The 17565-nt window shown below is 33.7% G+C and overlaps 2 protein-coding genes and 1 non-coding gene across 7 annotated transcripts; 1 reads left to right on the forward strand and 2 right to left on the reverse strand.

The window, feature by feature from the left end:
- The first annotated feature begins 5128 nt into the window (after positions 1-5128).
- LOC111788448 (expansin-A4-like) lies at positions 5129-6879 on the forward strand. The gene is made up of 3 exons (XM_023668785.1): positions 5129-5332; positions 5678-5996; positions 6328-6879. Exons 1-3 carry the CDS (start codon positions 5200-5202, stop codon positions 6638-6640), a joined length of 765 nt encoding a protein of 254 aa, XP_023524553.1. The 5' UTR covers positions 5129-5199; the 3' UTR covers positions 6641-6879.
- Positions 6880-8533: 1654 nt separating this feature from the next.
- LOC111783092 lies at positions 8534-8680 on the reverse strand. Its single transcript, XR_002813279.1, has one exon. It is a non-coding gene; the product is annotated as a small nucleolar RNA snoR143 (small nucleolar RNA).
- Positions 8681-9946: 1266 nt separating this feature from the next.
- Positions 9947-17252, reverse strand: LOC111808501 (AP3-complex subunit beta-A-like). Of its 5 annotated transcripts, XM_023694518.1 has the most exons (11): positions 16812-17252; positions 16581-16657; positions 16097-16346; positions 15254-15880; positions 14474-14647; positions 13646-13772; positions 13444-13553; positions 12682-12882; positions 11512-12482; positions 11119-11388; positions 9947-10461 (listed from the first exon to the last, which is right to left on the reverse strand). In XM_023694518.1, the coding sequence occupies exons 1-11, from the start codon at positions 17025-17027 to the stop codon at positions 10086-10088; spliced, it is 3399 nt and encodes a 1132-aa protein (XP_023550286.1). In that variant the 5' UTR covers positions 17028-17252; the 3' UTR covers positions 9947-10085. The 5 variants fall into 5 exon arrangements, with proteins under 5 accessions (XP_023550286.1, XP_023550295.1, XP_023550306.1 ...); XM_023694527.1 differs by lacking the exon at positions 16812-17252 and having other exon boundaries at positions 16097-16468; XM_023694538.1 differs by lacking the exon at positions 16812-17252 and having other exon boundaries at positions 16576-16652.
- Positions 17253-17565: the final 313 nt, after the last annotated feature.

Raw genomic sequence — 17565 nt, forward strand, 5'->3', positions numbered from 1 at the left:
GAGTGGACCAAAGTGGTTTGCGGATATCCCATTAATTTTCTTAAACTTAATAAATAAATAAATAAATAAAGGTTGAAAAATTAAATTAAAAAAAAAAAAAAAAGAAAATAGGAATTTGCATTATCCGTGTGGGGCACGTCTCGTCCAGACAGGTGGATAGATAAAGCGCGCTTTACTATACGCCAATTCTTATTTTATTGGATTACACCCTTACTCTCTCTCCACGTGTTCTTGTGGTCCCCACCTGCAATTCTCATCCACCCGGTTATTATACGGGTCGGGTTTCCACACAATTTGGAATATATTTTCAATCTTATCTTCTTTTTGTGGGTCAAAATTTTGAAGGTTGCGTTTTTAAGTTTGATATTTTCATTTTTTTTTTAAAAATACTAAAAAGGTAGAAACACATAAATAATAATTATTTATATAAAATTTATACATTTATTCAACAATATTTTATATTTAATTGTTTATGACTATATATTTGTNAAAAAAAAAAAAAAAAAAAAAAAAAAAAAAAAAAAAAAAAGACAATAAATATTGAATGACATTAATGTTTCTATCCATATGTTTCTTAAATTGACATTGACATTTTAGTTAACATCACCATGGTTAGAATTTAAAAGGTTAAATTAATTATTAAAAAAAACTTAAAAATAATGGATAAAAGTGTGTATTTATGATAGAGTAGTACTTTTAGGTCATTTTCATTAATATAGGACTCTAAATATCTCATTAATTCATTTTGATTGATATAAATTTTATAACTATATTGGGTGTCTTTTTTATATGAAAATTATTATTATTGACAAAAAAATTAACTTTAATGAATAAATTAAAATTAGATAAAAATGAAATAATTGAAAGCATATAAAATAAAATAAAATGAATTTAAAAATATAGGAATCAAAATAATATTTTAATCTTAACATTACCGATAAACCATGTTACGGCTTATGATCTATGATTGGCCCAATAATTGAATTTGAATGGGTAAAGAATCTTGAATTAAAATATTTTGTAGTGTATCTTATTAATTATTTGTTTAGAGCCTTAAACTTGTATGTTTGAACCCCTCAAATATGACATTAAAATCTTTGAATTTTGCTTAAAAAGGGTATTTTAGGTATATTATTTTATTTCAACCCTACATTTAACAAAATTTTTTTTTTTTTTTTTTTATTATGAAAAAAAGATGGCATGTGGAGTTCTAGTTTGAGCCACATGTATCTAGTTTTTAGTATGAAATACCTAAGATATCTATTAAATGCAATACAATTATTTAATTTAATTTAATTTGATCGTGACTAAATTTTAAAATATTTTAATTATAAAAGTTAAAAATCTAGAATAAAATTTAAAATCTGAAAATATTAATATTTTATAAATAATTAAAATAGTTTCCTTTTGAAATAAGTAAAATCAAGATGTATTAAAATAGAACACGAGAAAAAGAAACGGGGTAGCATCAACAACGTTAGTTGTCAAGACAACATAAAAACAACAAATCTTCAAATTGTCTTATTGATTTTTGACGAGTCATATCAAACTATATACACACTATGTTACAACCATTAATATCACGTTATTTTTAACTTCAAACTAATTTAAGTTTCAACGTGTCAACAATCCACTTAAATTTAGTTCGAAAATTATTTTTAAAATAAATATATTGATGTGGAGACCATAATTTTTCAATACCAAAAGAAATATGGACTAACTAACTTTATTGATATTATCATGAGCATAACTTAACTAATTAAGACATTCATAACCCATTACCTTAATTGTAGTATACCAAAACAAATCTTTACCTTTAGTAAAAAAAAAAAAAAAAATGAGGTTGGAAATTGGAGTTTACAAGATTGCATGACTAATTTGCCTCGGGGCTGCTTTAATTCAGTACTCTTTTTTATGCTAAAAAGACCATCGAATGAAAGAAGAAGGTACTGAATAACGGGATCGAAAATAAAATGAAGCGTTTATATATTCTCGTAGATTTGTTTTGGTTTCTTCAAAAGACCTCAGACAAATAGAGATAAGATCTGTGATGTTGTTCGAGATGGTTGCTTGAATGAGAGAGAAAGGAGGAGAGAGAGAGGGGAAGAGGGAATGTGAAAAAAATAAAAAGGGAAAATGGGAATATGGAGATGTGAAAGACATGAGAGAGATCCAAAGGGGAAAAAAAAAAGAGAAATATTTAAAAAGGGGGAAGAAGATGGATGGGGTTAAAGTGCATGTGATTGCTTGTGAATACAGTTATACACCTAACCTTTTTATTTATTTATTTTTATTTTATTTTATTATTATTTAAAATTATAATTATATGAATTAAAATTTTAAAAACAGCTGCACAAANAAAAAAAAAAAAAAAAAAAAAAAAAAAAAAAAAAAAAAAAAAAAAAAAAATCACAATTATTGAGTTATGGATCCCTTTTGGTAACTTTTATTATTTCAAACTTGTCTTATATGACCTATTTAAACATGCATGTAATTGGAATCAAATTATAAAAATTGACAGACTTATTATTACCCTTTATTTTATCTTAAAATATATAAATAATCTATTTTTATCTATTAATTATCGCATCTATTTACTGTAATTTAAAAAAGTTTGAGGAGTAAAATTAAGATCTTTAAGAATGGACGGTTGGGATGCAATTGTTTGAAAATTAAAAGATTAAAAGAAGAGTGGTGCGAGTATTAAATAAATTAATGATTAATTACAAGATCCATCCATGAGATTTGTCGGTTGCATATATTTTATATTTAAAAAAAACCCTAAAACTGATCATTAAAATTATTTTTTTAATTAAAGTCAGAGAGAATTTTATATTTAGAATTATACAAATTACCACTTACCATTGTCCATAATCATTACTTTTTAATCTAAAATTAATTACTTTATCAAAAGGTGTATTACAAAATATTTAAAATTATTAAATTGAAGCAAAGATGGATGCGGTTGAGCAACATACTTCCAACTTTATAATTTGTAATTTTTAGAAAAATACATGCATATTTTATATAAATATTTCCACATTAAATGTTACGTCATCGTCATGCATATGATAGTAACCATAGGTTAGTAAAAAACTAGTATAATATTATTGTTAAAAAAAACCCTCCTCTTTATTTCCTTTCAATGTTCTAGTTGCCTCTTTCACCTTGCGAGTCGAGCAAACGTTGTACAAAAATTGTGAAATCATTGTTGGAAAACACAAGTGCGAGTCGAGCTGCAACTATATTTACAAGTCCAACATGATTCAATCCTATTTAACCGGTTCTTAGATTTATATTGAATGATACTCATTTTAACGTGGAATAATGGAAAGAGAATTGGAAGGTATATCATGAATTTTGTTTTCCTAACTTGTGTTAAAAGAAATCAAATATTTCAAAGAGAATATATTAAAAAGAAAAAACCCTTCAACAACTTGATCATCCCACCCATCAATAACCAAAAGAACACCTTTTACACTCAACCCATTCCCACACCTTCCTTGCATCATCATCACTCAAATCTCTCGCTTTTCTTATACATCTCGTCATCATCAAATAACTTAAATAAATTTAGAATTATATCAAGTGAACGCACGATTATTATGACAGCCAAAATCCAATACAAGTAGATATTGTCTGCTTTGATCCAATGTTTTGTTCCTCTCTTCAACTATTATAGGATCTCGCAATAGAATTCTATACCTTCATACTCTACTATAGTTATACAAAAAAGGTACTAAGACTTAAAAAAAACGGTGAATGAGTTGATTTTGAAAGGAGAAGCACGAGTAGCTATTTCCAATGTGAATATAGATAGATTAGTTTTTGGGATTTGAGTTGGTTAACCACTTCTTTACTTAATTGGTAAAGTTAATTAATTAATTTAAACTAATCAGTAGTCAGTAGAATTGGTAAGTATTTTAAAATTCACATGAGTTTAGTATGTCACCTAATTATGGGTTAATATAGTATAAAGTTCATTCAAATTATGTTTTTAATAGTAATTAAGAGGATATTAAGAGGATAATTAAGCTTTGTACACACAGCTGTAATGGATATGGATGGAAGGGAACACAAATTTGTTGGGTAGGCCCAATCATTTTAAACTCTTTTATTTCCTCTTTTTTATACTAACTAACTTAAAAGGCCCAATTTCAGATACTTCATTTGATCATTATTTTCTTTTTTGTTTTTTTATTTAAGAAGAGGTGCACAACTCCTCCCCCACGTGCCAGGGGAGAAAATTAAAAGGAATATCCTCATTAGATAAATGAGATAAGGGACGGGATTATATTTTCTGTCCCTACTTCATTTAATACAAATATATTTTCAATACACAAGTGCTTCTTTGGTTATATTAAAAAAGTGAGTTAATTTTGAAATTCAGGTAACATTTAAGACTATATTGTATGTTTTTCTTTAATTATTAAAGACGATACGGTAATATTAAAATTTAAAAGAGGAAATTTCCACAAATTAATGGTAAGAAATTCCCACAAAAGAAAAAAGAAAAAAGAGGAAATTTCACACGGTCGTGGCAGACTTGAATCTTTTAACCTTAAAAGGAGAAAGACCAGTTGAGTTATAATCACGACATCACTGATATATCTAAATTGTGCTTGCATGAGTACATCAACTTCATGGAATAAATATGTAATAGATTAGACATGTTTCTTAGTCTTTTCAATTATTACTTATATTATGTCAACTTCACCAAAAACTGTCTAATTATTATGACAGAGAAGGGAGATCGAACTTTTAACCCGAGCAACATAATACATTCGGAATGTAGTAGTTTTATATTGTTAAATGATTAATCAGGCAAAGTAATAAAATTTCCTGTTATTTGTGAGAATTTCCAATTTTAGAATAATGGGAGGATAAATTCGGTATAAAATTCAAGTTTAAAAAAAAAAAGTTACAGAAAGTAATATTAATTTCTGAGATTTTGTTTGATTTGGTGAATTTTGAAATATTTAATATTTAATTTAAAATATAAAAAGAAATTAAAAGAAATAATTAAGATGAGATATTGTAGAGAGAGTAATGTAAGGGCGCAGACCAAACGGCAACTGAATCAACGGTGATGATTTCGTCCGTTTCACTTCCTCTCTCTGTGTTTTCCCTCCATAAATACCGACCCTCTGTTCTTCACAATCTTCATGTTCACATTCAAATTCCCATAACCACACAACAATGCCTGCCCTTGCGTTTACTCTTCTTGCTCTTCTCCTCTCCCTGCTTTCTCTCGGACCTTCTTACTCCGACGCTCAGTGGCAGAATGCTCATGCTACTTTTTACGGCGACAGTGACGGCTCTGGAACTATGGGTACCTTCTTCCTTCATACTCCTTTGTCTTTAATCTACCGCATTGAATTGTTGATTCGAATTTCTGATTGGAAGCAAAATCTTCTCATATCTCTTCACTGGAATTTTATCGAGAAACCTAGCTAGTTCTGAATCTGCGAATGATCGCTGGTTAATCGAGAATTGTGTGTGTTTGATTTTTTCAATCGGACTTTGTCTGAGATACCTAGATGTGAAGAATGATCGTTTGAATTGAATTGATTACGAGAGTATTTGTGTATTTGATTCAAATCTTGCGATTGCCTAATTATGAACAAACGGTTGAATTGATGTGAGAAAGAATTGTGTGCTCGATTGATTGATTCAGGAGGTGCTTGCGGTTATGGAAACTTGTTCGACGATGGCTACGGTGTGAACACGGCGGCGCTGAGCACTGCTCTGTTCAACAACGGTTTGAGCTGCGGAGCTTGTTTCGAGATTAAGTGCGTTGACGATCCACAGTGGTGCCATCCCGGGAATCCGTCAATTATCATAACGGCCACGAACTTTTGCCCTCCGAACTTCGCGATTCCGAGCGACAATGGAGGGTGGTGCAACCCTCCCCGTCCTCATTTCGACCTCTCCATGCCTATGTTCCTCAAGCTCGCCCAGTACAAAGCCGGAATTATTCCCGTCACTTATCGCAGGTCAAAACAAAAACGCCCTTTTCTTTCCTCTTGGGATATATTACTAATTTACTATCAATCCAGAGTTTAATTAGACCTAAACAAATGAAAATTTCATGAATTATGTTAGTTTATTAGTTTTGAAAAACTAGATTGAGCTAAATCAAGCTAAATTAATCTTAAAATATATAGTTTCACTGTACCCAAGGGGCAATGGGTCAATGACAACGTAGCTCAATTATAGGAAAGAAAATTAGAAATGGTATTAGCTTGGGAACTTCTATTAGTACGTTTGAATTTATAAATATGTAGTGTTTGTGAGCACTGAAACATTGATTTTGTGGGTGGACAGGGTGGGTTGCGTGAAAAAAGGAGGAATAAGATTCAGTATGAACGGCTTCCAGTACTTCAACTTGGTGCTCATCTCAAACGTGGGAGGCGCAGGGGACGTGGTGGAGGTGAGCGTGAAAGGCAGCAGCAACACCAAATGGATGAGCATGAGACGCAACTGGGGCCAGAACTGGCAACCCGACACCGTCTTGGTTGGTCAGTCGCTGTCCTTCAGAGTCACAACCAGCGACCGTCGCACCGTCACGTCCTGGAACGTCGTCCCCTCTAACTGGCAGTTTGGGCAGACGTTCTCCGGTGACAATTTCAGCGTCTAATTTTGAGAATGGAATTTGATTCTTTTCATTCAAATATGGGGGAATAGGGTTGTGTTAGTGAGCGTAGTTTTGGGAGGGAAGTTTTTGTTTTGGGAAGATGGAAATGATACCAAGTGATACTGTAGGAAGAATAAAAGAGTTGGGTATTTTTTATGAAAGAAGAGGAAGGCATGGACTCGGTCTATTTTAAACCTTAATTTATATATTACAATTAGATCCACATATTGTTGACTTATGAACTCAGATACCCATCATAATACTAAGTTTAAATATACAATCAAAATTACCTTTAAAAATTTTAAAAATAAAAAATAAAAATATTTCTTTAGTTAGGTCTCACAATTTATTTTTTATTAGTGATTAAATAAATAAGGAATTTAAGAATGTGAGAAAATTAGTTAAAGTTAGTTAATAGGGTTTGATAAAGGAGAGAGAAATGAGAGATGAAAAAGATGTTAATAGTTTGTTGAAAATAATAAAAGAAGAGGTTACCGGCTACAAACTTCAGGAGTTTTGGTATTTGGTGACTTGGAACAGTGCATCATTTGTGGAACAAATTAAGCTTGCACAACCCAACTTGCCAAATCAACTTGGCCCTTTGACTAAGGGATAATTGTAAGCATTTGAGACACTTCAAACTCTGTTCGAAACAACCAACAATCTTCAAAAGGAACAAAACACTTCACTTCATCCAAAACCTATGAATCAAATTCTATGCTTCAACAAGAAACAAATGAAATATGTGACAGAGATGTCTCACAATCGCACTGTTGATGATAATGAACTTGCGATTGTGAGGCATTCACTTTCCAACGATAAAAAGTGAGCTAAATCAATTCGTTCTTACATCGCCTACGGCCAAGCAACGTAGGCCTCAGATTAAGCTTGAAAACGAGGGCAGAGAAAAATTTTCAACCTTAGATTAAGTTTGAAAACGAGGGCAGACAAAAAATTTCAAAAGAGAAATTTTGAAAGAGACATTGAGAAGTATCAACCGCTCACAATATATAACCTTGAGTAGAGAAAAGTTGACGACTTTGAGCATACACTCTCGTTACTCTACATTAGGCTTTCCCAAAAAGCCTCGTATCAATGAGGTAGTATACTTTCCCAAATGCTTTCCCAAAAAGCCTCATATCATCAATGAGGTAGTATGCTCTCATTATAAACCCATAAACATACTCATGAACATTCCTTAAATTAGCCTAATTCTCTAATTTTGGGGTGTAGGGTTTGGAAGTTTATAATCAGGGCATCATTTGCATTATGGATTCAATCAATTGTATTCATCTTCCTTCCTTGCAAGCATTTTGAACACAAAATTTTATTTCTTCCTTGATTGTAAGCTGAATTTTCCACTCTATCCAGGAATTTACAAATGATTAAACCTTTTCTTTTATTTTTTTATAAATAATTATGTTTATCCATCTACTTCGGGAATTATTAATTTCACAAGAATTACCTTCTGGCTTCACCATCGAGTGAGTTTTGCTGTGGCTTTGTCGATTAAAAATAAGACCGTTCGCAATGCTGTATTCGGGTATTCTTTTTTCTCCCTTTATATTCAGCATCAAAATATCTCATCTTAATCTAAACTTTTTTTTTTACTTGATCGACCACTCCATAGAAATCATGTAAAAATAAACCATTTTTACATAATTTTCTGAGTCAAAATCTAATCACTCAAAACAGAATTATCCCACAAAAATTTTGAGTTCTTAAAACTTCAAACGGCACATCTTAGTCCCTAAATTTTTAATAGATTCATGTTAATCACTAAAACAAATATTTTAGTGGGATTCTTTGATCTTTCACGTTATGAAATTTCAGAGTAATATTTCAACCATACACACAACAAAAGAGGGAAAAACGTCAAAATGAATTGAGGGAGGGAAATATGAGATGGAATCAGTAGACAAATGGGATAAAATAAACCCATCATCTGTGGATACCATCCCTACGGTTGTCTGGCCGCTGCCTGATCGCCCAAACCCCTTATCCTTTCCCGGAAAATTTTATTTCCCCGAGAAAATCAAGAGAGAGAGAGAGAGCGATCAGGCTTTCATTGTAGCATCCGTTGTTCAATGAGAAAACCCACGAAGAAAAGCTCGTTATCTCATATAAATCACAACGAATGCCAAGAATTCAAACACAGAACGCTTAACGCTCATATCAAGTGCATAGAACATTTAAAGAACCTGTCACTGTGAGAGAAAACCCTAATCCAAAAAAATCGCACGAAAACAGGAGCGAAAGAAGATCGAAGAAAGTTCAGAAGATACCAGAGCCATCATTAGAAGACGGCGGCACCTTGAATCAATCTTTTCCTCTATCGATCCCTTTTCTCGGGAAGAAATAGATCAGAGTTAAAAATTCGCATCCCAATCCAGCTTCTCTCTTTATAATCATAGCCCACGCCTTTAAAAACAAAGAGAGAAGGTGAACTCGAATACTGGCCGATTAGTGAATGAAATTATAGGAGAATGTGATTCCGAGTGGGGAAGAAGAGATGAAGATCGAATGCTTTCTGGTCTCTGTCAAATTTTTGGCGCTTCACAATGGAGGAACTGATTTAGGTTTAGAGAAGCGGCGAAATTGAGATTAAATAGGGGAGTTTTGGGCTCGTGCTAGGGCTTCCTTCTCTTTTGATTCACTTATGATATGACGACATGTCGAACTACTTGGATTGGACTCGTTCTTATTTTAACGGTATCGCTGAACGACAGGTCCATCTCTCTTTGTTTTGTTTGATTTATTCTTAAATTCTAAATTAATTTTGATAAAATTTTAATTTTTTAAAAATAAATTTCTCTTAAGAAGTGTTTAATATACAAAGATTAAAATATTTTAATGATATGTTATACATTTATATATCGAACATTATCCAAAAAAAAAAACATTATAAAAAAGTCATCGCTTAATATCAATATAAATACCAATAATAATGTGTCTAGCTTACTGTGAAAGTTAAAATAATATAATAATAACAATAACTTATTAATTTATATAATTTTTAAAGAAAAATGCATTTTTAATTTCAAATTTATTTTAAAATTTGAAAAGATGGTCAAACAAATTTGAATAAAAACATAATTTTTTTTTTTTTAATTTCTTCATAAAAGTAATATTTTAAAGGGTTGTTTTTTATCCAGTGATTTTTTAGAAGCTGTATTTCAAACAGTGATTTATGTTAATGGTACAGAAACATATTTTAAATTCAACAAAAACATTACGAAATATAAGTAGTTGTAATTAAAAAAAGAAAAAGAAAGAAATTTGCATACAAACCCATATATCATTATAAGATTCTAAAAATAAATGTATATTAACAAAATTTTACAAATAATGAATTAAGACTAAAGATTTATCTTTCTAAGAATCAAAACATGAAACATGAACATGAAACAGCACAAAATTTGATAAACAAAGAACTGACAGTTACCTTTTACTGGTTGTTGTTGGGGACAGAGGGGTTGCCTAAGAATTTCACTATCCTGTTCAACAAATTCAACCCAAATACAGTTTCTTCACAGTTTACTTTCACAGTTACATGTAGGGGTTCTAAGCATTTTCCTTCAACAGTCAGCGAAACCAAGCACGGGAATGAGTTGCTCAGAATCTCGGCGCTGAACCGTAGGCACAAACCGGTTGCGTCGTCGAGAAAGTTAGCAACTGGGAGTTCCATGGATACTAGGAAAACGTTTGCATTGCTGAGCATCTTCAATGCCAAGCTCTTGCATATGCGAAGAAATTTATCTTCTTCTATTGGTCTCTCGCTCTTTTCATCGTTAAGCTTCCCAAGGTGGTCAGTGAATATGCATCTAAAGGACACAATACAGCCGAGTTAGAACAGCAAAGATGGGGGCGTTTTTCGTCATCTAAATCGTCTACTCTTTCTGGATAACTTCCATTCGCTATAGAATTAAATTACCGATTTAAGTTCTTTCGTCTACGTCTAATTGGATGCATGGATACTTCTTTGGGGTGGGGGATTCAAAGTTGTATGAAGTTTAAGAGCACGGGGAAATAATCGTAGAACATAAAAGTATACAAATATACTGCAAGATCTTTAAAAAAAAAAGGGCTTTATTGGAAAAACTACGCCAAGAAGGGGAAAGATGGATCCAAAAAATCCAGCTGAAGGATGGTATCATTTGTTCATGCACGTACTTATAATATGTATAAAAATTAAATATCCTAAATGTAACGGTCAAGCCCACCGCTAGCAGATATTGCCTTCTATAGGCTTTCCCTTCTGGACTTCCTCTCAAAGTTTTAAAACACGGCTGCTAGAAAGAGGTTTCCACACCCTTATAAAGAATGTTTCGTTCCCCTCTCAAACCGATGTGAGATCTTAGTGAAATGAGGGTAAAAGAAAAAAAAAACTGCGTCATTGTATTAATGCGAAAAAATGCATGTGTAGATTCAGTTTATTTCTATTGCTTATGGTGAAAAGAAAGGTGGTTGGATCTACTAACCTCCTCATGTACTCAAACATTCCTGGTAGCTGAGACTCCTTAGCTGTGAAGGCTTCATTGTCCATCGTAAGTGGTCTCACAAAATATCCAATGTCAGGGTGCAGCTTAACAGGATGCTTCTTGCCATTACAGTACAAATTTAACTTCATAGGCAAGAGGTGGTGATTGAATTGAGCCTCAAGAATTCTCTTGATAGTCTGATCAGGTCCCAAAGATGTAATTTTTTCCATGGAAACTGGGGTCGTCACAGTGTTAATAGATGTAGAGGAGCTGCAGAATTAACAAATTTTAAAGAAGTTAGGCACTACAAGGCATGCATATAAACCTTAATATACGTCTAGATCTATCCATGCTTGATGATATGAACAAAGAACGTGCAAAACTAAATCTCACCTTTCACTTCCGACCCGAACTTTGTCTTTTGAATCTACAACTTCATCAGATTCCTCGTGGGTCAACATAATTTCAGTCATAGACTCAGTAGAACAGTTTTTGAAGGATGCTTCAATACAAACATGAAGAGGAGATATATTTGAAGTCTGGGATGAAAATGAGTATTCCACCTTCAAGCCATCTCCTTTAGCAGAATCTAGGAGTTGATAGCTTTTGCGTGTCACATGTTTCCCAAGATCACCTATAGATATTCTAGCAGAGGAACTTCGAACTTCAGCCTTCTCTGAGGTACTTACAGTTGCTAAATTTGGCTGTTCATTCAGCCATGATTCTAGGGCGTTCTTTGACATCAATTCATCCAACTCTGAAGAACCAGAGGGAGAGGCTCCATTCTGAATGTTGTGAGAATTGGCATGATCAGAAAGTTCGATCAAAGGATCAGCACCATCATTTTCCTGCGGATGATTTGCCCCATTACTTTCATCCCTGCCACTAGAACCACTGAAAGAATGCTGAGAATTATAACCTGAAGCACTATCCTCATCCAAGGATCCTGATGATGACTCTGTATTATCTGTCTCATATGAATCACTCTCAAGTGCTCCATCTCTTGACGTACTTGCAGCTTCATCCAAGGTGCATGGTTTTGGAAGAGGTTCATAACCTGGCGCTGCATGAAAAACTATTTGTGAAAGAGATCCCGGAAGATAAAACCGATAATTGATAGGTTCGGGTTGTTTTGCTTTTAGTTGTCCTCCAAAAATGCGATCTGCAAGTTCCCATGACCGATCTCTGGGTTTGGATCGACTCTCTTCAGGAACTTCCATATCCAAATGGGATGACAGGAGCTTCTGAATAAAGGAAGCACGATCACGAATGTCATAATTTAAATCACATTGTCCCACTTCGAGCATATAGCCTAAAATTACTTTACATGTTCGCATATCTTCCTCTTTTGCTCGCAATAAGACCTACAGAAAAAGCAGAATCAATTAAAAAAGGATATCGAGTAATTAGTATTACCTAATTGAAATTGATTAATTAACAGTAGACCAGAAATAGTTATATAACAACTTCATTCATCTTATTCTCACACACCACTTGAATTAAATGAACTCAAAATATAAGGAGTGGCAGATCCGAATTGCTAAATGCAGTTTTTCAAAACACCTTAACCATTGTATTCAGTATCTGAAGCTTCGTTTCCAGTGCTTCTGAAATAAACGATCTTGCAAGATACTTAGCCACGATAACCAACATCCTTGGAATAATATCCCCCAAAGTGCTATACTCCCCTACCATCCAAATAATCATGGCACGGGCTGAAGGAATCTTGACCGAATCCAAGCCACGAATCAACTGAATAATTACCTGTAAAAAGTGCAAAGAAGAACTTGAAAACAAGATTTTGAATGATATATTATGCATTACAAGGAAGGTAAATATGTCTTACCACCAAAGATTCAAATATTGACGTCGATAGCGATATAGGAATTTCAATTTTACAGAGATATCGATAAAATATTGATAACCATGAATATTTATAACCAAGCACCACTAGTTAATTACCACTATGCCCATACTACTATCGTACTAATATTTCCAATATATCCCTTACTAGTACTCTCACAGTAACACAACCCAACAAAAATGATCATTACATTATTGCATGTTTCCGTAGAAAGTATCCATGCTGCAAGAATCACAATCTTTAACTTGCAGACGGTTTAAAAAACATAAATATCAGCATATGACTATCATGGATATTACTATTATGAGGAAACCATACAAATGAAAGCCTTTATATATAAAAAAGAAACATGCACAAGCTCAACAATTTAAGTCCATAGTATGAGGCGGTATAGCTACTAAGATTAAAATAAAGACAGGGATGAGGAAAGGTTAGAGCTCAAAAGAGATAGATAAGAATGCCTTCTCATGGCTGGCTGGATCTTCCTTTACAATTAACTTGATGGATGCAATTGCCTGAATCAGTACAGCTGCCTCTCCATCCATGGCCCCATTGTCACAAGTGGAAGTTTCTGCAATTTTTGATTTTAGAGTTGAACAAAAATTAANAAAAAAAAAAAAAAAAAAAAAAAAAAAAAAAAAAAAAAAAACACGAAGCGCATACCCTGTTTAATTAAAGACAATAGCCTATCCAAACACATTTTGGCTATTTTTGGGAGCCGCCCTGCACATAAGCCAATTGCAGCAACCGTATCAGCTGCAAACCTTCTGTTTGGGTTTCTAATGTAATCCTAGAAACAAAAAGAAAAGGTTTGCTAACATCAAAGGCTTGAAGTCTGATGCAACCAAAAAAAAAATAGCATTCGATATAATCAACTAAAAAATCATTAGGTTCAATGATAATGAAGCAGAGAAGATGAAAAATGAATATTACCCATTCAAGAGGTACAAACTAACAAGATATTCCGATTTACTTCGCTAACCCCCAACTAATTATTGCTTGCCAAACTTAACATATGTAATATGTATGGAGGTCATGCATCTCTATCACTAATCTTCGGCATTTAAGCTTCCCAGTAAGAGCTCCCATAAGAAAATCATTTTCTTTGGGGTATTTTTCATCTCAAAGTGCCTTTCAAAGAGAGGGCTTAACCAAGGGATTTCCCCCCAGATAGATCTGAGAACAGTGATATACTTGTGAGAGGCCCGAGGAACCACATTTACGTTCATATCTGATGATATTTTCATCCTGTTCTATTTCTAGCTTCTATGTGGTGTTTTCACGAGGTTTAAATTTCATTTTCTTATATGCAAACAAAATGGAGACCTTTTTGTTTCTTAGAGGTATTGAGGACGTGGATTCTTATATGTCCTCTGTATTCTTTTCTTTATATCATACGAAGGTATAGGAAGTAAACTAATTTTACAATCGCCACATGACAACACAAAATAAAATCGAGAGTAAAAAAGGTAGGAAATGCATAAATATTACCTGAAACTCATCAAGGATTGGTAAAATAAATGAACCAGTAGCAATGGATGATAGTATCTCAAGCTTCAATGCTTTAACTTGATACGAATCCGAAGAGCAGATGAAGAAGTCTTCATAGTGTGGAGCAAAGAGAGAAGGCATTGCCTTAGCAAACACTTGAATATTACAGAGAACCTGTGGAGGTCAATTGATATTTATTACAATCTGACAAGAGAAAACCGCTGGATGATAAAATAGCAATTAAACAAAAAGTATGTATATATGGATGTGTGCAGAGATAAGAGCATTACTTCAACTCTTAGTTTTAAACTGTGAGAAGTTCAAAATTCTTATGATGGGCTAAGAAGCATACAATCTCAACTAACAGCCGTTCACCTCTTAGCTTTCAAGAGTGAAAATTTTAAAAATTGTATAATCTTGGACGAACTTGAGCTTGAAACCTCAATAAGAGAATAGCCAACATGAGCACTCAATTTATCAAGGGTTATATCCTCGACTAAGAAATCACAGGTTCAAATTTTCATCTCCACACCTTGTTGAACTTTTTAAAAAAAAATTCAATGTGTGTGTCAGGCTAAAATATGCAAAAGCCTCCCTACTATCTTTCCAAATCCCTTTCGCATGGTCAATTGAGATGAAAATGATCTCGCTTATTGGAGGATTGTCTAAGTTGCTCCTAGTGGAAGCCATTTATAACAAGTAAGGAAGGCATTTAATAATATGCGGCCTCCCAATTGAAAAATACGATAAGATTAAAAATATCAAGAATAAGCAAAATACCACATATTTTGTAGCATCACATGATCTGAGTAGAAACACTAATGGTTTAACAATTCTTTTTATGTTCTCCCTTGGAGCCATAATCCAGTGTACGCTGGCAGCAGCAAGAACCACTGCACTGTTGTTGCTCCATAACAAAGGTGACGTACACTCCAATAAGATCCTGATATCATCATTCTCTTTACTAGACACAAAATGTCCATCATCCAATTTTGGGAAAACTTCATTCGAATAACTTAGTCGTGATAGATATTCATCTGGTCCTTCAGTATAACATCTAGATATCATATTTGTTAATGCCGTATCATTAAATCCATTCATCTCACTTTCTTCATTGGCTGATGTGAAATTGTTTGCAAAGCCATTCTTTTCTGAACCAGAATTCCCTACAGATTGCAGAGAATGCATAATAGATTCCCTAACAAGCCCAATACTTGCTACGACATAGCGTAAAATAACTCCGATTAAGATTATTTGACCCCATTCCTCAACATCAGGTAAGACCTCACATAACCTTCGATAATTTCTTCCAATCAAAGTCAGATCATTTGGACAGATAGAAGCAAATGCAGCAGCGGCAGCACCAATGACACCAGGGGAGGAATCGCCCAACAGTATCAGAATAATCTGCAAAATATTGCCAACTTAATTAAAAGTGCGGTAGCACTCAGCAAACATAATGACCTTCTATGGAGTAGGAACACTGAATATAAGGGTTGAGCAAGCAAAGAATGAGCCAACAGACTAAACGTAATACACATTTCCCCCTCTCTTTGACCTTCCAATAAACATCCATGGTCTAGTAACGACACATTTACTCGTCAAGCCATGAATCAAGCAAACCTCTTTAATAGCCGTGGCATTTTCTTCCAGTCGCAAATCATGAAGCTTTGGAAGAGCATTGGCTGCACATTTTCTGACATACACTGACGGGTCCCTGGCACATTTCCTCGCTGCCACAAGAGCGAGAGGTGCAATGTCATGCAGACGAATTCCTGCCATGGTCCGCATTGCCCACGCCCTCACAAGAGGATTCGTATCCACCAAATCCTTCTGGAAACAATTGATAGACAGCAATGCTTCATTTGGACGCCTAAAGTGCAAAACATACCATAAATGTAACATACATTGTCACACCTCAAACATTCACCAATGGACAACAAACCATAACTCAGGAGCAGCTCATGATGATCGAACATAGCCCATGTCACGACGCTAAGATTACGGAATTTAAAGCCGCGATCAACCACAACACAACCATTACTCTAGATGAAAGAGCAAGGAAAGATATTTATGACCAGAAACTAAAAGGCGAAATATACCATACTTTTCAGCATAATGCAACAGGTACAAGTATACAAGCTTCTTCACCTCCAACGTCTGCGATGCAACATTCTTAACAACCTGAAGTTCCATTTCAAATTAAAATCAGAACATGTAACCACTGAGACCTCCAAAGCTCAACGAATTAAATGACGCCGAATTTCAAGCAATAGAGCGTGAGTACAACAAATAATTACAAGGAGAAAAAAAAAACTTGTGCTTCATTAAACATCACCTGAGGGAAGAAGTTGGAAACGTCACAACCCTGAGCAATGAGAGCAAGTAAGCGCTTGAGTGCCTCGCATTTTTCGGAGTCAAACCTGCTGTCGAGCAAGGGACCAATGTTCACGTCCACAGGATCGTCGTAGAGGTGGGCGTCTGTGCCGATCCGAGACACCATGGTGGAAGCCTTGCTCAGCGTGTCGGAGGTTGATCCAAATTGAGTGAACATTCTAGACTCGATTCCAGCTTCTGAAATAAGAAGTTTCGAAGAGAAACGGAAACTGGTTCAAAATCAAGAATCTCAATTGAGATTTTGGCCGGTGATGGCAGTAAATTCCGGTGGGTTGGGATGAATTGAAGAACGAATTCTATTGCCGCGCCATGGCGCTGTGTTTATTGAAGAGACTGAGCGGCTTGCCGAATGGAGAGGTAAGACGGAGGGCAGCTGATCCTGTTTTTTCTGTTTTTTGTTTCAAATAAAAAATCATTAATATTATTTCATTCGTATTTGGTTAACTTCCAAATTTTTTTTGGTATATAATTATTTTAAAATTCAAATCTAAATTAAGTAAGTAATTAAAATATATAATAATAAATTTGGGATTAATTAAAAATTTAACAGTTTTCAAACGAAATAAAAGAGTGAAATTTGACGCAATAAATTATTTCAGTATTTTTTTAGTATAATGATGCAAAATTGAAAATATAAGAATTTTATTTTTAAAATAAATGTGTTTAACTAACAAAAAATAATTACATTTTTATAT

Source organism: Cucurbita pepo, chromosome LG01 (assembly GCF_002806865.2).
Source record: "Cucurbita pepo subsp. pepo cultivar mu-cu-16 chromosome LG01, ASM280686v2, whole genome shotgun sequence".
NCBI classification, from domain to species: Eukaryota; Viridiplantae; Streptophyta; class Magnoliopsida; order Cucurbitales; family Cucurbitaceae; genus Cucurbita; species Cucurbita pepo.